At 37.9% G+C, this 22,387-nt stretch overlaps 1 protein-coding gene across 5 annotated transcripts in view; it reads right to left on the bottom strand.

Moving 5' to 3' along the window:
• The window catches only part of Cttnbp2 (cortactin binding protein 2), a 156,317-nt gene that overhangs the window by 41,001 nt on the left and 92,929 nt on the right, over window positions 1–22,387 (bottom strand). For all 5 annotated transcript variants that reach the window (XR_012444791.1, XM_074064485.1, XM_074064484.1 and 2 more), the window contains exons 9-12: window positions 16,183–16,300; window positions 13,041–13,316; window positions 10,770–10,865; window positions 9,471–9,550 (exon numbers count right to left, since the gene is read on the bottom strand). Coding sequence is in view for 4 of the 5 variants with exons in the window: in XM_074064485.1 (XP_073920586.1) it covers window positions 9,471–9,550; window positions 10,770–10,865; window positions 13,041–13,316; window positions 16,183–16,300 (570 nt within the window). In the remaining variant the exon portion in view is untranslated. The remainder of the gene's footprint in view (window positions 1–9,470; window positions 9,551–10,769; window positions 10,866–13,040; window positions 13,317–16,182; window positions 16,301–22,387) is intronic.

The raw sequence follows: 22,387 nt of genomic DNA, 5'->3' as shown, positions 1-22,387 counted from the left end.
GTATGTGGGAGGCCAAAGGAAGATAAGAATTATTTTAACAAGGTCTGTTTGTGCAGAAAATTCTCTTGACTTTGACCCTCATGTGAAAAGTGTCTTTTTTTTCTCCTGGTACTGGGAGAGTATCTTCCACATGGGAATTCTAATCTGTTCTCTAGAAGACAAGGGAGATCAGAATGCCCATCCTGTAGCTGCTGTTTTCCAAGTGCCTTTAGCATGATGTAGTCCTTACATCAAAGTGGCATAATTTGGGGGTGGCATAATAGCTTATCCTTCCAAATAAAATGGTAGGGCTGGGGGCCTGGCTCAAGTGGTAAAGTGCTTGCCTAGCAAGAAGCCCTGAGTTCAAGCCCCAGTACTTCCAAGAAATAAATGAATAAATAAATAAAATAAAATAAAATAAAAAGAAATAAATTTCTCTCCTAGTCTATGATACTGTTGTAGCAGTTTGAATAGACTAAGGCACAGGTAAATAATTTTTATGGTGTATTCTTCCCCTGAGTTCTCAGAATGACAACTGTTTTACAGTATTCTTCCAAAGGTGTTATTGTGCATATGCTGTGATACCACTGGAGGAATTCTGTAATAAAGCAGGGTGTGTGGCCCACTACCGGTTTTGCTCACTCTCTACTATTTTTCTGGCAGCATCTTTCCTTAGGTGACTGTGAGGGTGGCAGCTAATGTCTATAATTGCTTGTTAAATTCTAATACAAGCAATGGCTGCAGTGGAATAAACTCCCGCTGCCCAACATGGCTGACAGATGCACGAAAATAAATTGCAGCCTAGCTGTTTCTGTCTCCATCTGCACTGAGAGTTCTTATGGGTAATTCAACTCTCAGGACTCAGCTCAATCTCACCAATCGCCTTGCAACTTTTTGCTACGGTATTTCTAGGAGTTAAATTCTCTAAATGGATGTGGAAGGGCTTGCATTGGACATGAGTGCAAGCTCATAGTTCTGCAAAAGCATAGACTATCTGCCCAGTTTTCCAACTAGTATAAATCTTGGCTTTTTTTGTAACTATTATAAAGATGGTAAGGGAAGATGGACAGTATTTTCCTACCTAATTTCAGGGAGGCCTCATGTAAGTAGGCCGAGTATTCTGTTGCCCCTAAAGGTAATATAAAAATTTTCTTGGCTCTGTTTCTTCTTATCATGAGGCTCTTTTGTCATTTTCAAAAGTATTTTAGTAAGTGGCCCAAACAATGTATACATATATGAATAAATGAATAAATAAAAAAAGTATTTTAGTGGGAAATTGTGCATGAGGTACTGCTACTAGGTACAATTTTAAACCAGAACTCCTGAGCTTGCCAAATTAATCCCAACTTGCTATGCATTATTGGATAGGAATCCTCTCACAAGGAGTGAATTGTTTCACACCAGTGAAACAGGATACAGATTTTCAAGATTTACAGAATATTCTACCCCTGAGATTTTCAGCTAGCACTCCAATTTAATTTTATTTCACTTCTGAAAACAAGAATGCTCTATTCATTATAGCCATCCTGTCAAACTGCCTGGACTTCCTGAAGACTGATTTTGAAATCATATAGCAAGAGACCCAACTTCATAGATAAGCTGTCTTCATTTCCAACATCTCATTTGTTCTCAGATTGTACATTTTCAGGAGAAACAGGAAACATTCAATTTAAAATTTCGTTGAAAAGGCTACTTACTAGCAGTAAGCCCTTTATGTTTATATAGTCTAACATCCTTTGTGGGAAATGGCAGACTACAAATAATTAAGTGAATTACACAGGTAAAGGGTAAAACAAATACATAGACTTCTAGATCATTCTTACATACTAACGCATGCATTTCATTAGTGGAATATCATTTCAGATATTACCATTTTTTTGTTAATGTTTTTTCTTTGTTTTATCTCATCAAATGATATATAATTGTGTTGGTTATCATTTCAAATCTGAACAAAAAATTACTGGGAGTACATGATGGTTTCACTATTGAGGTTGATTAGCATAACCACAAAAAGCTTTGTGAAGAAAATCTGTTGTAGAATTATATTACATTTCTCTATATGAAAATGTATGCTCCATGCTTCCAGGAGAGGGCTCTAAAGACAAACAGAAAGAGACTGATAGGCAGACTTTTTTGGAGGAGGGTTGGAAAGGTTTTAATTGTGTTGAAAGGAGATCTGTGCTCTAAAAAAGTCAAATCAAATCCAACTGTGAAAAATTATAGTCTGAATCACAGTTGCCAGAATTACCTCCTTTACAATGTGCCATTTCTGCTTGTTAGGAAAGGGATACTGGCCTCATTATCACAATTGGTACCAATCCCTTTTATTCTTCTATCTTCACTGCCTATTCAGAAAGCTCATCACATGGCAATGAGTGCTTTGTGAGGCACAGGGAATCTGGAAACAAGTGACCTCAACAACTGGTCCATCCATCCTTTTATTTGTTTATTTTTCCTCTACAATGTTTTTCTACAGAATGGAATTTACCAGAGGTACCGTGGTCTCTGCTACTGTTGATGTGGCAGATGTAATGTGTTTTCAGGTTTGGGGCATTTTAAAACAATAAACCTCAACTTTTGTTTGGTGTTTTCACTTGTCATACAGAATCTGAGAAAAATCTTCTTTCTGTTGTGCAGAGACAGTTTCAGGCCAGCTTGTGATGAGACATTAAACTCAAAAAGAATGAAAAATAAAGGGCTTTACTGAGTTAATAAAATTGGGATAGCTGTCACTTAGTTACATGCTTTATAGCTAGGAATTTCATTTCAACCTCTTTTGACACTTAATTTTAAAGAACTAATTTATTTGCCATTTTAGACTGTTTCTATCAATTTAGTCATATAAAGTTCTTCCAAACAAAACTGACAGTTCACACCAGTCTCAATAGTACTCTTGGTAATTATTATTTTTTTGTGTGTGTGGTATGGGGGCTTGAAGTCAGGGCCCCTTGAGCCACTCCACCAGCCCTTTTTTGTGAAGAGTCTTTTTGAGATAGGGTCTTGTAGAACTATTTGCCCAGACTGGCTTCACACTGTGATCCTCCTGATCTCTGCCTCTTGAGTAGCTAGGATTACAGATGTGAGCCACTGGCACCTGTCTAGTAATTTATTTTTTTGTTCAGGTTTTAAATGGTAGCCAATACAACTAGACATCATTTGATGAGATGTTATGAAAAATTAACAAAAAGTTGGTAATACCTGAAATGAGAAAATACCTTCTAATAGAATAATAATAATAGAATGCTTGTATTAGAATGTATGACATCCATGCATCTAGCATTTGTTACATATATGTAAAAGTTGGAGTCCTTCATGTTGAGTTTTAACCATTTCCTGAGGTCGCTCTTTATAGACTAGATATAAAAGAGTAATGAGAATTCAAGAGAAATTATAACTCACATACATAGTGTCTCTCTCTCTCTCTCTCTGCTGTGTGTATTTTTTAACTAGCTTATTGAAATGGTAAAAGCTGATATCAGATTACTAACTTAAATAAATATATGTACTCATTTACTGATATAGACAAAACAACTTATATATTATAACTATTTTTTGAAATAATAAAGCTATAAGATATTAGTCCTTTGGCACAGAGGCTCCCTTGTCAGCCAGCCTCAAGAACTCATGAACTTTTCCTGTTTCAGCTACCATCTGGGCTGACATCTTACCTCCTGCCCAAAATCTCCCATTGCTTCCATGGAAGCCAACAGGTCAGGTCTGCTGATGCTGGAACCGCCACTGTTTTGCTCATACCAGGGAACCCTTCCCTCCTTCCACTAGGACCTCACTCAGCTCTGCTCTTACACTCCCTGAGAATGATTAGGCTAGGAAAAGCCATCTGCTAAAGGGATTGGTGGAGCTTTGGGTTGTCTCAGACATAGTCATTATTTATAATACTTTTATGGAAAAGTAGCAAATTCATGGACAGTCAGTAGAATCAATTGTGATATACTGCAGTGGATTGCTGACAGGTGGAAGAATCTCAAGAACTACATCCTAGATGATTAAGAGTGCTTTATTTACTTAACTTTAATTTTTTTTTTTTTTGAATGCAGGGTCTCTCTATGTAGCCCAGGTTGACGAGAAACTCACTATGCAGCCCAGGCTTGCCCCAAACATGGGATCCTTTTGCCTCAGCTTCCCAAATGCTGAGATTATAGGCAGATGCTACTATGCCTAACCTCCGAGCCCTTCATTTTAAAGTATGGCTCAGATTTGGAGGATCTAACCTAGTATTCTTCTAACATAATAGATATCATGGTCACTGAATTATTGAAACAATGTTGCAAATAAGCTAATAAAATTTCCAACTGGCTAAGACAAATGTTTACCTCCTGCAATAGTTGAATTAAATTGCTGGAGTGATTCAAAATGCAATTAGGTTAAACATTTCCCATATTAACTCAAGCATGGATTATCTAAAATATACTTGCATTATTCTAACAATTCAATGAAAGTATTTAAAAATAACATCATTTTGTCAAACAGAACAGAAAGAATAAAACCAGATTTGGTATCTTAATGTAGTTTTTTGCATAAGGGTTTTTACACATGCATTTTATATATGGTTAAAAACTGGTTATTGCAGTTCTTACTTAACATAAAAACTACAATAACTCATTGTATTCAAGTACTCATGAGTATGACAGACAGTCAAAGTTCAATCAGGTCCCACCACTAACTCACATTAGGGGAAACTACTTTGAATGTTGGTTTATTCTCCTGTAAAGTGTGAATAACTGATACAAGCATCTACCAGTAAATGGAGACAATCCATTTACTGAGAACAGAGCACAGCATATAATATTTGCTCAATGAAAGTAAGCTGGTACCAGGTTTGCATGTCTATAGTACAGATTTTCAACTGTTCAAATACTGCACATCAATGTGCTTACAGTTATTTGTACATGTTGAGGGATATGCTATTTTCTGATTCAAATTCCCCCAGTGGCTTCCTATTCTATCTAGAATACAATTCAAAGTCCTTCTTTTGGCCCTACATAATCCTGTTTCTGGTAATTTCTCAGATCTGATTCCAAGTATAGATGTCTTTGTATCTGCTATTCCCTCTGTTTCAAATACCTTCTATAAGACTACCTTCTTCATTTGGTTTTTCGTTCAAATGTCACTACAAACAGATCTTTCCCAATGACTTCATCTAAAAGAGAGCTTTCTGTCTTACCTTCCACCTGCTCTTTATCTTCTTATTTATTTTACTTTTATTTATGCTTATAATTACCACTGAAATGTAGAAGATACACTCCCTGGCCCCATAGAGCTTACATTCTAGTGGAAATAACACATTACTTGGAGTTCACTGAAGAGTTTGCAGACTGCTTGACCTTGGAAATAGGGTCTCTTAGTTGACTAGAAGATGGTGATTGAAGAAAGATGTGGACAGCTAAGTATGGTAGCATACACCTGTAATCCTACCACTTGGGAAGCTAAGTGGGAAGGAAGTATTACAAGTTTGGAGCTGGCCTAGTCTACACAATGAATTTTACAGCCAATGTAAACCCTGTGTCAGAAAACAAACACTAACCAGAAAAAAAAAAAAGGAAAAAAGAAAAAAGAATCAAAAATATCTTGGGCTATCTTAGACCCTTTTCGTATGTGTGTGTGTGTGTATGTGTGTGTTACTGGGGCTTGAACCCAGAGTCTTCACCTTGACCACTCCACCAGCCCTATTTTTGTGAAGGGTTCTTCGAGGTAGGGTCTTGCAAAGTATTTGCCCCAGCTGGCTTTGAACTGGGATCCTCTTGATCTGTGCCTCCTGAGTAGCTAGAATCACAGGCTTGAACCACCGGTGCCCGGCTGTCTTAGACCCTTCAATAGCAATTTTCCTCATCTTCTGTATCTGACCTAACATTCTTGTAACTAAGAAATAAACTTCTTGGAATGTATCATTAAGCTTAACAGACCTCTAGATTCCCCCAAACACTACAGCTAAGAATGCAAAGATAACAACTGACCTGGGTATGGTGGTACTCTCTTGCATGCCAGCACTTAAGAGGCTGAGGCAGAAGGATCACGAGTTTGAAGCCAGCATGGACAACACAATGAGACTCTACCTCATAAACAAGAGAGAAAGACAGAGAGAGAGAGAGAGAGAGAGAGAGAGAGAGAGAGAAACCTCTGAAACCTACAAGAGATTTCCTTGCTTTGCTGTAGCCCTTGCCCCCTGATGACTTCCCAAAAGTGTATTGATTTCTTGCAACCCAATGAGCTCTTGTCCTAGAAACTGAACTGGAGGTGACTAGAGATGCACAAAGGACAAAAGATAGAGGACAAACATGCAGACAGCTGGGGACAGGTATGCTGGGTGCTCGGATGGAGATATGCAACAGCCTTGTTACTTCTTTTTTAATTTTCTTCACCTCTTTTACTTTGCTTCCTTTCTCTATTCTTTAAAACCTCACTTATTTTCTATTCTTTAAAGTCTCAGTCCTTGGACTCACACTGTTCCATGTTTTCTTTAGTCTCTCTTAAAATCTCAGTCCTCAGAGTTGCACTGTCCCATGTTTCCCTTGATCTCTAGAATAACTCCTAAAGTCTCAGTCCTTAGACTCGCAGACGCACAACAGCCGGCGGCAGCAGCAGCAGCAGCCTGAAAAGCAGCCAACCGTGTCCTCCTTCAGCAAGTCTTTTATATACAGGGGCAAACAAGGAGGTAGAGCAACAGTTCTGGGTGGTGGGGGGACCCTGTGATCGCTACTCTCTGAACATAAACCTCTTAGGGTTTTGCCCTCACCCCTTCTGTGGCTGGAGCCATGCTAACAGTCTGCAGATCACTGGGCATAACTGTGCTTATGTCAAGTTCTCATAGGCTCCTCATAATCTATTCTCCACACTGATTTATAATTTTCTTTTACTCTGTGAGTATAAAAGTTCATGTCACCTCTTTTATGGCAGAACATGTCCTTGTGGGTAACTTGAATCCAGGTCCCTGGGCCAGGGCCACTTATGTTTGGCTCAGAACAGGCTGTTTCCTTATTTCCTTTCAGAATTATTTTACATGAATACATATATATGTATTTGATCTTTTTTAAAAAAATCTGACACCTCCAACTAGAATGTAAGTTCTGTGAGGCCAGGGAGAGTATCTTATATATACCCATATCTTAAGTCTCTAAGCCATGGTCTGCATTTAGAAGAATCTGAACAAATAGTCAGACAACTGAATTAGATGACTGAAAGGATACAAATGTGCAAAACATGCAGTCTCTCCCCTTTGGGAGCTTATAATCATGTACGGAAGAAGAAACACAACAATTACAATAGATTATTGCTTGGTCACTTTAAATTTTGAAACTATTGTTAAAATGAGTGGTACGTTTTTTATTATATTCATCTAAGAATTAATTGTTAGATTTTTAAAGCTCTTTGTGTACACTCACTGAATTGAGAATAAAAATAAAAAGTGTTAATTGAGTCTGGTTTGTTGGTCATTGGTAGTCAAACCACGTTTTATGAATCAGAATGCACACATGTAAGTTCACTACAAAAGGTGACTACTAGACATACGGTTATATAAATATGCTAGTTGATGCTAATGTGCAGTTTTAATTCAGCTGTTTGGTCTTTCTATTCATTGTGTTAAATAAAAATTACAAGAGGCCATAATTTTGGACCAGGCTCCTGTACTGTATTTTAGACCAGACTAAAAACTCAAAATGGAGTCACTTAGGCTCAAGTTCAGTATCTTCCAACTAAAACTAAGTGATTATCTGACCTTCTGAGAAACAGAGAGAGATAACAGTTTCCTAAAGAGGGCAGTTTCAATCAGCATGATAATGAAGCTCCCTCTGCTTTAATCCTGATTAAAAAAAAAAAGTAACCTGCTGTTAACCAACCAGTTTTTCTATTGTGCTTCCCTGTCCCTGCCTTACAAGGAAAGTAACTGTGAAATGACAACTCACTTGTTTTTTTTTTCTTGCTTGCTCTCTTCAGCTCTTCTCTGCTTACAAAAACCAAACTCTTCCACTCAGCTCATTGGAGCATTTATTCTATTTAATAGAAGGAAGTGTTGCAAAATAAAGCCAATCAAGATCTTTAAATGTGTTCTAATTTTTTTTAAAGTAATTTCATCATTTAAATAGGTGAATGCAAAGCCATGGGCCACAACCTTGACCAGGAAACCACAGGGTACTTTTGCCACTGTGAAAGATAGAAGGGAGAAGAAAGAGAAGGAAGTGGTGCTGCTAATAGGGGAGGCTCACATTCCGGACCACAATTGGTCACACCTTTCAACCTTCACTTAAGCAAAGGAATGAGAGCTCCTTCCCTGATGCTTTCCAGAAAGGGGAGTAAATAACAAACAAGTGAAACATCAGATTGAGAAGACCCACCTCTTCCATGGGTGGGTCTTTGTACAAAGCCCAGTCCCAACTTTGAGACCAGCTAGATCAATGGAATCACTCTGAACACTTCTCTTCATCAGTAGTGAAAACAAAAATATCAATTCACAGTTTATGGAAGCAACTTATATAAAGAGCCATAGTCCAACATGTTTTTTAAAACTGTCAAGGCATCCAGCAAAATTACTGTTTACTTACTTTTTTATACCATTAGTGTTAGTTTTCCACAGACCTCACACAAACACAGTATCTTACAGACTTGCACAATTCAGGCTTCATTATTTACTAGGTGTATGGCTTTGAGCATGTTATTTTACCTCTCTTTGCTTTATTTTCCTCATTTATCTATCTCACAGGGATGTTTTGAAGACTAAGACACAAGAAAGCACTTAGCATATTGTCTAATGTGTGCTAAGTATTTAGTGAATGCAATGTATTCATCCATTTTGTACCTAGAATTTGAAACATTCTCTTGATAATCTTTGGCATTGACAAGACCCAAAATTTTGGTCAATGGAATGAGGAAGGAATGACCTACAACTCCTTAAAAGGAAGGGGCTTGTCTTCCAAGCTCTCTTCTCTCAGCCTAGGGTGTGGGCAGGAGAGTAATCACTTCAGAACCAGTGATCACACCCTGGGGAACAGTAGAGCAGAGAAGAAGCTGCTGAGTCCCTGGAGCAGTCACCCTGCCCTTCCCAGACCTCTCACCTGCTACGGACTTAGATGTGTAAGACAAATAAACTTTGGTCTTCTTTAAGCTTGGTTTCTGTAAAAGTGGCCAAATAATATTCTAAAGAATGCTAGCATGTTTTCTCAATTTTAAATCATAAAAGCTCATCCATACTAAGGCATATTGACATGTTTGGTCATTCCCTTCTGAATTAGTAATCATTTGTTTGATGTCAAGTCCTTACTAAAGAGGACAACTTGCTCCTGGCCCAAACTATAACCCTTTGTAGTAGCAGGTGGTCTTTGGGGTAAGGCAAAAGACATCTGGACGACAACAGAAATCCAGACTTAGGTGATGACAGCTTCTTAGGGAACGGCTGCTGGGGAAAATAATGGTGTCAGGACACAGGGCACAAATTGGGCTAGATGGAAGGTAAAGGTCTCCACTTCGCAGTGGCAACTTACCAGTCTAAGGTAGTTCTGCAGCATTGGAAGAGGGATCATGGATGTGTAAGTCACACTACTGAGGCAGCCTTCTTGGGGACCTGTGAGAAATGAGTACACAGAAGGACAGAAGGAAAACTGAGTTAAATATAAATGATCAAAATACAACAGAACCTATTGTAAAAGAAATGGTACAACTGTGACTTTTGTAGGCAGTGCTAACATTTGACCAGGAAAGTGCAGGGTACTTTTGCCACTGTGAAAGATTATCACACTTTGTACTATCTGGAATGAAGTACTACTCCTGGCCTCATGAGAGCTCCCGAGATGCAGCTTCTCCAGGGAGGCCCACCTACATCCCAGCAATCACAGCTGGATGTAAAGATTACAGCCTCAGCTCTTTAGCCAGTGTCTGCTGATTGCTGGATTCAATGTTTTATTGTTCACGAGCAAAACTTATCATAGAGAATCCCACTCTTCAGAAAGCTCTAACCTTGATCAATATTACTACACAGGTCTGTAGTTTCCCTTTAGGACTCTCCCCTACACCAAGTTCTGCCGCTCTCTCAAAAAATTATTTGAACACAAAGGAATTTTCTAGGATCAATTCTTTACTTTTTTGTTTTTTGTCAACTGCACTAAGTACAATTCAAACAGTAAAATAAAACTTTTAATTGAGACTGAAGTTTTTAAAGTCCATTCCAAAGTATGGGAAATAAATAAAGTCACTAGCATTTGACAATTCAGGGCTGATAAATTGAATATAAACATCCCAGTTACTTGTAGCTAAACATTAGGTAAGGGAATCAACCTGAGACTCAATTTTGTATTAAAAATGGGAATAAACGGAACTACATATATCTCATGGGTTGCTCTAATAACATGCTATAAATATAATAATAGGTTATAACCAGCCTCAAAAAATAGTAGGTGCTTACTGAAAATTTGCCTGTACCATTATAATAATCATGCCAAGCATACACTGTACTTGATAGTAACAAAAGCCATCTCTCCTTCAACACAGTCTCTGTCACTTTCCTATCAGTATGCCATTTGGCCTCTGGGTGATTTCTAATGAGGGATGCAATAAGAATGGCAGGAATTAATAACCAGGGCAGACATCACCACAGGTGTCAAAACATGGCTTCTGATTTTTCCTCCCCTCAATCAAATGTTTTAGAAAACATCTAATTACCTCATGGTGGGAATCACACATGCATGACTAGAAGACACAGAATAAAAACTTGCAGATTTGGGAACTGGCACTGTGAATCAGGAAGCACACTCTTTAAACCTAACCTTAGTTTGGAACACTGTTACCTGACAAAAGCACAGTGACCTGCTCCGCCTTATTCTTTCTGATGAAATCCCACGGGGACTGGGTGAAGCTCTGACCAGCTGGCCACGGTATATTTCCTAATTCAAAACAAATGAAATAAAATGTCCAGGATAGCTTAAAAGCCACGTTTTTGCAACAGTAAACATAAACTCTCCTCTTGTGAGATCCCTAAGGAAGTAAGAGTTTGTATCATCAAAGGCACATATAGACCATGTAATGGGTTGCACAGGGGGTTAACTAGTTCTCTAAGGAAATTTTGTTGAAAGCCAAAAGGAAAATGTTCAATATACAGACTTCTCAAAAAGAGAAACTCAGAGAAATGTCTAGGGAGTAAGAACACAGCCAAGAAGTCTTAGAGTTAGGCTCTCAAAAGCATAATTAATCATAACCTGAAACGGTTTCACGATCTTTCCAATGGCTGCTTCTTCACAAAGCTCAAACACTTGGGATGTCAGATCCGTTATGATCTGTGTTTGGGTACTTTTCCATGAAATTTTTAGATTCCGAAGAAAAAAGTTCAGGAGCTCAGAATCAGACAAGCTGGACCTTGGATGCACTCTTGCTCAAAAGGAGTCCCACGCTATAAACTTGTCTTATAGGAGAAAGATTAATAATTATTTTTCATCTATTCCCTTCCACAGATCAGTTCTTTCAAATAGCTATCTCAGCATGACCCTAATACTCATACATACTTTACTGCAACTCCTGCTTATCTGCTGGCCTAAAGTTCCTTTAATCTGGTTTATGCTACCAATCCAGCAAAATCACTTATGGATATACACTGACAACAACGTTATAAATGCCAGTTATCAAGCGGCCACAGCCAGGCACTAAACTAATCCAGGCACAAAACTCAATGATCTAAAATGCTATTCTGGTGTGCCCCACCTCTGTGACAAGTATGAACACTAGAGCAATCAGTCTTGGCATCCACTATTCACAGAGGTAAATTTATCTGGTGATGCTAAGTATCCATCTGCCTTCCCCAGTTGCCAGATAAGCCGGATGTGAGCAAATGGAGGGTCATTTCCTTCAAAGTGTTGCTGTCCTAGCTTCACATTTCAGACCCCTGAGCAGAACTACAGTTCGAACAGTACTCTCCTGTGTAGGAAGAATGTGTTCCTGAGAATCATTCATGACTTACTTTCTTTATGCAATCTCTAAATTACATAGTAACAGTTTTATAATAGTAATACCTTTAATAATCATGCTAAATACCCATAAAAAGCTGTCATATCTTGCTCTAAAAACTAATAGTGCTAGATAGTGAACTTGCATATATGAACAAAACAGAATAAAATACTTTCTGATCTAAGATGATATATTAAAAAGTTCATCTTTTGAAGTATGGCTCCAGTGGCTTGCTTAGCAAGCATGAAGACCTGAGTTCAAACTCCAGTATCACCTAAATAAAAAAGTTAATTAATAAAAGCTTGCCTTTCCCTTACACTTAACTATTCTTTTCCTAAATGGTGCAGTTGAAAGTACACAAGCTTTACTATCAGGTAGACAGTGACTTGAATCCTGACTGCTTTGCTCATTAGTTGTATACGTTAGGCAAGTCCTCTTACACCTGTTTAGTTGTACAGTAAGACTTTGGTAAGGACTATTTAGAAAGTACCCAGCACAGACCTTACAAAGGAGGATTCCTATAGATGTTAGTTCTCCAGGGACAACTAACATTTACAGAGTGTTTACTGTGCTCGCCAGAAAGCAAATCTTATCTTCCTATGTTCTTTGGAGTTTGTTTTGTGTCTCTCAAGTAGAAATCAACAGTTACCTCTCTAACCTAACCTGTGTGAGAACACTGAATACATCTTCATTAAAGCATTTTTCCAACTCTGGACTTCATTAGGATACTCATCCTGGAGGTAAGGCATGAATGTACGACATCACCTCTGGCACAGCCTGACAATGGATGTGGAGCAGCATTCAGAATTTGTGCATTAGCAAGCAGCTTCAGTGTGGTTAGTTTCTTGCATTTATCTGGAATAGCAAGTGTAATCAAAAAACCTCATCAAAGGCTTTCATGCTCTTTACTCTCTAGCATTATTCTAGGCATAAAAGCATTTTTATATTAACAGGCTACATTATGTAATGGTTACATTATGAGTATTCAAGGTTTTTACCAGCAGCTGCCAATGCAAGCTTTGAATGTGCTTAATCAATGAACTAAGCATCAGGTTATGAAGCCCACAAACATAAATAAACCCAGACATTTAACTTTTCCTTCATGGTAGAACTGCTGATACCTAGTATGATGGATCGTACACTGCTTGCACCGAGGCCAATGATGGAGTCAGTGGTGTTATTAAATGTCATGTCTTCCAGACTCCACCATCCATCAGAAGAGACTGCTTGGAAATGATTTGTCAGAGCTTGACTCACTGCTTTTGAAAAATCATCCCATGATGTCTGTTTGCGGATATTTAAAGTACATATTGTGTTTTCGCATTCAAAGTCCTCAGAACCATCACTGCCTGGTTGAATCTCACCCACAGAAATCCTTAAAGGTATTTTAAGAGCATCTGTTAGAAGAATAAAAAAAGCAGTTTGTTTTTTTTAAACCTTGGAAGAAAAAACAAAACCAGCAAAGGTATTACGTAAAATAAGCAGACATGAACATTTTAAAAATAAATCAAAGGACTGAGCATTATGGTGCACACCTGTAATTCTAGCACTTGGGAGGCTGAGCAGAAGGATCAAAAGTTCAAGGTCACCCTGGTCTATATTGTGAGACCCTGTTTAATGACAGTAACAACAACAAAAGTATTAATAAGGACAGCTGCTTACTTCTTTAAATAACATCAAACTGAACCTTCTTATATTAAACTTTGGTTCCTAATCTCTTCACAGTTTCTTTGAGAGTATATTGTATGAACTATTTCTTTCCTTATATCTTTGGCTCTTTTCATTTCATTGACTATTTCTCTTCAGCAAGATTCTTAAGCGGTGAAAAAAAAAAATCTGAGAAAACTAGAGCCCTCCCTTGGCTCTGAAGTCTCTATATTCCCCTGACCGTAACAGATAATCAGGAACAAGCTAGAATAGTGGCCTATCAGTAAGCTCAAGATAATAATCAAAACAGAACTGGGTTTAAGCCTCAGGGTTGACCACTAAGGCTACCTCAAGGACTCATTTAAAAACTCAACACCACCCTCAAATGCTCGATTCCCCTTGGTCTTTGTCATAGCAGATCTTATCATGTCACACATGCTTCTTATGTTTATTGTTCATTTTCTGGCACACATGTACCAGAGTGCCTTTAGCTTATATACTGAGCAAGGAGTAGAAATGCTTGTTGAATAAATGAAGATCAGTGAGCTTCTCTGACATATTCTGTTTCTCTGTATTCACTCTTTTTAGTAAATTTGCACTCATGGCTTCTATTGTAGGCCTTATGGAATCAATCTTCCAATCTAATGCACATCCTGGTTTTTTTCCCTTCTGTTGGATTCTCAAAATCACAAAATCTTACAGAGATGATAAGAAATTATCTATTCTTCTGCTCATAGGCATATGAGTAATTTTTATCCTCTACTGACAGATAGCAAACTGAGGCCAGGGAAGGTTAAGCACTTTGCTGAGACTGTAGAGGCCTCAAAGAAGGTTACTGGGGTACAATGTCCTTGTGCAGAGACATTCCACCATGGCACACTAGCATCTGGTGTTTCACAGGATGTACACCTGCACATCCTGACAGCACGTCCAAGCTGGACATTAACTTGGGTCCCCCATATAGCAATCTTTTATTTCTGAAAGTTTTCTTTAACTCCTGCTGTTGGGCTCTTCCATCCCTCTCCTCATTATGTACCATTTCTCTATCCACCGTCCTAGTCCAACTCTAGGCACCTAACATTCTGTTATCCATCCCTGAATAGACTTTCAGTTAGAATGCCCGTTTTTTATTTCCCTTTCACCTCCCTCCCTTTATTTTTTAGAAAGGGACTCACTATGTAGCCAATGTTGGCCTCAAACTCACTATGTGGCCCAGGCTGGTCTTGAACTCATGATCCTTTTGACTCAACTTCCTGAGTGCTGGGATAATTAAAACTTATTGATGCTTGATCTGTTCCCATATTCTCAACAGGCTGATCTGTCCCTCTCAGAGCTGCCTATGTGGTTCTAAAACACCATTTGAATCACATGCAGAGTCAATAATCTAAATAGCTCTTCATTGCCTGTCATATACAATCAAAACTACACATGGTGGCACATATCTATAATCCCTGCACTTAGCAGGCTGAGACAGGAAGATTGCAAGGCCCAGGCAAGTAAGCCTAGGCCACATAGCAAGAATCCATCTTGCTACTGAAACTAACATTAACCTGCTGGTGACATCTACTGCTCTGTCCCACCCTTTCAATATGCCACCTCTACTTCAGTCAGGCCAATACACTTTTTATCTTTCATATCCTACATATCATAGCTACCTATATATATATTGCTTCTATTTTAAAATGTTTAATATCAAAAAGTGCAGTTTAAATAAATGATAGCAAATTTTATTTCAGCCCACTAGAAAATTTGCCACATTTACTATGTAAGTTTAGGTTCAGTTTTTGCAAAAAGCTAAAATGCTGTAAACATAGCAAAGTATGATAATTATGTACTGCAGAAATGCTATAAAAGGCACTTATAGAGTTAAATGTTTAAGGACCACAAAATTGGATTTTAATGATAAAGCAAGTCTTCTGCCAATCAAACCTCAGATTTAAAGAGAATTTCTATGATTATTTTATCTATGTTAATGTACCCTAACAGTTTGCATATATTCTTCCACACTAGTTTTTTTACTAGATAAAAGAATACAAATCTAGGTATAAAACTAAAGGTAACTTTAACTTTTAAAAATCTGCCTGTCCTGAAGTTGAATTACCAAAATAGCTGGCTGAAGGGGTGATAATCGATACATCACAATATTTTGTATGATCCAGCATTCCATATTCATAAACCTGGAAGTGAACCTTTCATAAAATGTGCTGAGGAGCATTTATTCTCAGTTTAAAGGGACCCAAGAGATCATCAATTATCTACAGAGAGAGGGAGGCAACCAGGTGGCTGGGAGACAACTTCCTAGCCTGAATCATATGATCAGCTGATGCAGAGTTCACAGCTGGGATTTCTCATCCTGGCAGCCTAATTTCTTAAAAAACAATCTAAGCAAGAAAAAGAAGCAATCATTGTTTTTATTGCTCTCCTAGGTCAGTCAGGAAAATGTAAGAAAGTAGTTCTGCAAAGTCATTCTACATGAAAAAAATAATTACCACATTTACAATTAATAAAGTGTTTTGCAAAAGCTAGGGCTCAAAAAAAGTTAAGAGGCTGAGAAAGTTATAGTTGTATTAGTATTTTCCCCATCATCCCAGAGGCCTGGCTTTGAGTATCACTCACTCAGATTCTCCAGCAAATGCTTGCAGTCATCAGTGGCCACATCGTGCACTGTCCGATTGCACTTGTCTCTCTTTTCTGGCTCGAGCCCTCCATGCCTACACAAGATTTCTAGGCAGTTCTGTAATGACAAGAGCACTATTACTTCCAAGTCCCAATGAACCAACTTAAGTGCAAAACCTAAAGGAAAAGCCAATTGCTTGTGGCAAGTCAATCAGGAATTCATATCTAGAGGCTCGATGTAGTAGTATATGTCGATAATCCCAGCACTTGAAAGGGTAAAGGCAAGAGGACTGAGAGTTCGAGACCACCTGGGCTACACAGTAATATCCTGCCTCCAAAAACAAAGGCAGGGGTTGTGGCTCAGTGATAGCACTTGCACATGTCTGATCCCCAGTACTACAAAAACCAAACCAAACCAAACCAAATTCACAGATAGAAATCTTATTTCAATTCTACCTACCCAAATATACAGATTGATTACAGATGTATCTAAATGTCTAGAAATGCAAAGCAAACAGTGCTTCATTCATGTGATTTTTATTTTCTCCTTGCTGGGGATGGAACCCAGAACCTTACCACTGAGCTATACCCCAGCCTAAATAGTGCTTCATTTAAATGAGAATCATTGCTCTCAGAAAAGTCTCCTAGGTTTCAAGAAATAAAAAATAACTTACTGCTTACTGGGTTTGCAGAGTGAAATTAAGGATGAAGTTGACATGAGCAGGGGGTGTCCCTTCATGGTAATTTGGGAATATAAAGCAAAAAGACTTTTGCTACAACTGGATGCTCCTTGCTGCCCCCTAATAAGGTAAGTGCAGGCTCCAATTTCAGCAATTCTGTCCTGAGTCCTCATAAGTACATATGTATATTTGAGACCTTCTGCTATCCTATTTTTTATTTAAAAAACATGAACACTATATTGACTGAATTTTTGAAAAACATTCCCAGTAGATACTGAAGTCATGTTCCTTTTCCAGCTTTTTCTTCTATTGGGTTGCTTATGGAAATCTCCAAAAAATATCAAGAACTATGAAGGGTCTTAGTTTTCCATAAACTTTTTAAGTGCAGAATAAAAGCATGCATCATTTATGTATATGTATATACATACATGTGTATACATACATTTTAAAATAGGCAATTGCATAGCAGGATATTACATAAGGTCATCTACCAAGGAACTCTGCTATATACTCTTTTCCCATTTCATATTTACTACTTTCCTGTAAAAATAAACAGAAAACTGAATAGGCCAGAAACAATGAAAAGGAACTAACAACCAGAACAGGTAATGCCCTTCCTATCCTTCTGCCAAACACATGTGTGCACATACACATGTACAGAACTGACTTGCTCTTCTGATACACACTAAGCCAGGCAGTCTGCAAAGCTTTCTATAATCTTGCTGTAAAACACTACCTTTTCTGTTTTGTAAAATACATCACCCTCTTTTTTTTTTTTTTCTTTCCTTTGGTGGTACTGGGGTTTGAATTTAGGGCCTCATACTTGGCAAGTGTTCTACCACTTGAACCTTGTCCCTATCTCTTTTTGCTTTACTTATTATTCAGATAGGGTCTCACATTTTTGCCCAGGGCCAGCCTCAGATGGCAATACTCCTAACTATACCTATGTCATTGGATTACAGGCATGAGCCACTGTACCTAGCACATTTTTCCCTAATATAAAATGTTCTTTGCTTTTCTGAATAGGACCACGATTACTCAGAAAATAAGAATAAAAACTGAAAAATGTGATTGTATCAAATTATAAAGCTTCTGCAAAGGAAACAACTACCAGAACCAAAAGAAAACCTACAGAATGGGAGAAAATCTACGGCAGTTACTTATTGGATAAAGGATTAATATCCAGAATATATAAAGAGCTCCAAAAATTAAATGCCAAAAAAAAATCTAATTAGCAAATGGGTGAATGAATTGAACAATTTTCAAAAGAAGAAGTACAAAGGGCTGGCAAATACATGAAAAAATATTCCACATCCTTACTCATGAAGGAATACAAATCAAAATATTGGTGTGATTACAACTCACCCTAGACTGATTGGCAGACATCAAAAGAAACAACAAATACTGGTAAAGATGTAGGTGAGGGAAAACAGACCCTATATACCTGTTGGTGGGAATATAACTTAGTGCAGCCACTATGGAAATCAATATGGAGGTTCCTTACAAAACTAAAGATTCAACTATCATATGATTCTGCTATATCACTCCTGAGCAAATACCTGAAGGAAAGTAGCTCAACATACAGCTGAGATGCTTCCACACCTGTATTTATAGCAGCACTATTTACAACAACCAAATTATGGAATCAGCTTAGGTACCATCAACCTATGAATGAATAAAGACATTTGGCATATATGCCCAATAGAATATTATTCAGCCATAGACAAGAATGAAAATATGTAATTTTCAGGAAAATGCATGGAACTGTAGATCACCTTGTAAAGCAAAATAAGCCAGACTGAGAAATACAAATATTATATGTTCTCTCTCATATGCAAAATCTAGTCCTTAACAATGAATGACAGGAATTAAAAACAGTTCTGTTTGAGGGCAGATACCAACCAGCAGGAGGCGTAGGGAAGAAAGGAGAGGATGAAAGAGGGAGTGAATATGGTTCAAGTATTTTATACACATGCATGAAAACAGAATAATGAAACCTGTTGGAACCAATGAAATTGTTTTAAGAAGTGGGGAAGGGGAGACGAGGGAGAATGATAGAGGAGATGAATTTGATTTGGGTATGTATGGGAATATGCCAATTAAACCTCTTTGCATAACAAATGTATGCTAATAAAAATAAAAAATGTATTAGGACTTTCTCATATATTTGATGCAGGAATTAAGCAAGAATAAGGAATCAGATTAAAAATGTTCTTGAAGTATAATATCCACATAGGAAATTATACAAATAGCTGCACGACTGAAGATTACCACAATGTGAATGTGCTTGTGAATTCTGCCTCTTTTATGCTCTCTCTCTCTCAAGCCCCAGCCCCACTCCAGTAACTACTATTCTGATTATAATCCTACAGGATAAAATGTTAGCGATCTAATATTCTTGAACTCTATAAAAATGGACTCATACTGCAGATATACTTTTACATTTGGCTTCTTCCCTTCATCATGATGACTGTAAGATTCATCCATATGTGAGTAGTCATAATTTAACTTGTCTTTTAAAAAATTATTGCTGTGTGACATTCCATATACCACAATTACTTATTCATTCTTTTGATGAAGGACATTTGGGTTCTATTATGAACATTCTAGTACAAGACCTGGGATGCACACATGCTGGGTATCTGTACTTGCACTGGATTTCTGGGATACTGGTCATGCCTCTGTCTTACATTAGTAGAGACTACAAGCACTTTTGAAAGTGGCTTGACCAATTTCAACTTCTATGACAAGTATGAGATTTCCAGCTACTTCATACTGCCGCTGAAATATACTTTTAGATGCAAAATGGAGCTCACAAGTGCAAGAAATTCCTAAGGACCAGAAAGAAAACCAAAAAGGAAACTGAAGTTAGATAAAGAACTTGTTTGGATGCTGAAGGCTTTGGAAAACAGGCTTTGGACCTATTAATGGAGGCATTCTACCAGGGGACCCTTAAGTAAAGAAAATCTGCCTACAAAGGAAGCCCCTGAACCATTTGTTTCTTAGTGTCTCCTGCTTCTGCTCAAGTGGAAGGGATATTGTCATCAAAGTCTGGATTTCATGGGTATATGGTTCAGAATTTTTCTTATTGTATTTGTTTGTTTGTTTGAAACAGGGATTCACTATGTAGCCCAGGCTGGTCTTTAACTCACAATCCTACAACCTCCCCCTAAGTGTTAGGATTATAGGCGTGTGCCACCATACCCAGTTTATGGTTCAGATTTAAGAAAGCACTAAGCTAAGGAATTAACAAAAAACAATGTCAAATATATAAATTAAAGTTCTTATCAAGTAATAACTAAAACCAGTATAAAAGCAGTAAGTGAGTAATAAGATAGTTAATAAGAAACTCAGATAATATGGATTGAGACATTATCTCTAAGGGTCTTAAATAGAATAAGATCTGTAAACTTTGTAAATTCTCAAGATGACAACAGATAAAAATAATGCATTTATTATGCAAGTTGTTGCTTGTGGCAAAAGAGGGCATGAGTCAAAGCAGACCTGGATTTGAATCCTTTAATATAAATGAACACATCTACTGCTATTATTAAATCTTTTGACATTTTTCAGCTTGAATTTCCTTATGTGTGTCTCAAATATTTATCTCGTAGGATTTTTATGAGACCTAAATGAACGATGCATCCAAGACTCATATTCTTGGTATGTACTAAACCCCCAATATTTATTAGCAACTGTAATTTATTAAAATCAACTTCATCATCACCACTTAGAGAACATTTCCCAATACTCAGTTAGCTGATGAGATATTATAGCACATAACAAATATTGCTAATCTCATGATTAGCATGATGTCACTTCAAATTAAAAAGAGAAATGATAAAAGTATAAGTTTCCAATTCTGATTTAAGATTCTTTTATTTTTAACCTTCAAAGTGGGTTGTTTCTAATTTTTATTATACTCAGATAGGGCAATGGGCAATAATTTAAGCATTGAGTTTCTTTTGAAGGAAGCATGAAATGCCTGTACCCATGAGGGCAATGCATATCTACCAGGGCAAATTCTACAGCTCTGTGCTGGTTCAATGGGAAACATAAGCAGATGAAAACATTGGCCCAACTGCTACTTAACACAACAGCCATAGCAACTATCTGAGCATATGCTAAATTCCAGGTACAGTTCTGACATGTATTGCATAACAATGACAAATGCATTGTTAGGTGATTTCATGTTGTACAAACATCATAGAATGTACTTCCTTAAACAAAGATGGCTACAACATTACTAGGAAATATAATCTTATGGGACCACCATTATACATACAGTTCATTGTTGACCAAAACATTGTTATGTGGTCTGTGACTGACATCATGCTCATTTAACCTTCCAAACAACTTTGTGAGAGAGGTATGAAGCACCTCTGTGCCAGAAAGTTTCAGAGGTTTGATCTGTGGTCAGTTGACCCTGTTGCTTTAAGCCTTTGATGAGGCAGCAAATAATGGTGGGTAGCATGTGGAAGAGCAAAGCTATTCATCTCAGGGGTGCTATGAAGCAAAAGAAGGAGTACAAGGAGCTGTGTCCCCATTATTTTCTTCAAAGGCATGCCCCCATATGACCAGAAGACTTCCAACCTGGCCCTACCTCTTAAAACTTTCACCACCTCCCCACAGTGCCATGGGTCAGGACACAAGCCTGACTACACAGGTCTCTGGGGGACATTTATCTAAATCACAGCAAAAGGTCTATGAATGTGATGATGTAAACTTTTACTTTATGGAGTGGTAACAGAGGGAAAGATGGAGAAAAGTATTCATGTTCTCTCATTGTGGAGCAGGATTGCATCAACAGGACAAACACTATGATACCAGTCAGTGCAAATAGATTCCCAGGGGGCCTGAATGGAGCAGGATCTAGATGAATGAGTTTATGATCAAGTCCCATTAATTAGGCTACAGATACATCTGCTTTCATGGAGACTTAAAAAAAAAAGTAGTATCTTAGGCTTCAATTTTCACATATACTTGTGTCTCACTTGGCAGAAGTCAAGTACGTGGACAAAGTCACCTGCAATTGGGGCTTGGAGAATGTGGTCTTTGTGCTGCATGACCATGGGCCTAGAGGAAAATGTAAGCATCATTATTATAGAGAAAGGTCAGAAGAGATGTTGAGGGATGATAAGCAATCTCTGTCATGGTCCTTTAAGGAGACTGAGAAGCAGGTACCAGTGCTCAAGGAGAAAACAAGCAGAAAACTAAAGTCCAGTGAGTTACAGATAAAATCAAAGTCAAGGTAGGGAGCCAAGAGTTTGAGATTGGGCAGAAGAAGAGAGTGCAAAACCAATTTATGAATGCACAGATAAGGCCCAGCTAACAGCTGAGAACAACTGTGGGTGAGGGTGTACCTACTGTTTTACAGCCATTAAGATGGGACTTAAATGGCACAAGCAAGAAAGTAGATGTAGACTGAGTGGTCAAAGATGAAGTAGGCTGGAATAAGTTGGGAAGGCCGAGCACCAAGCAGTTTGAACCTTTCTTAGACCTGGGGAGCCATTGGTAGGAAAGTG

This window comes from Castor canadensis, chromosome 2, assembly GCF_047511655.1.
Source record: "Castor canadensis chromosome 2, mCasCan1.hap1v2, whole genome shotgun sequence".
NCBI classification, from domain to species: Eukaryota; Metazoa; Chordata; class Mammalia; order Rodentia; family Castoridae; genus Castor; species Castor canadensis.
This window is presented reverse-complemented; position numbering and strand designations above follow the sequence as displayed.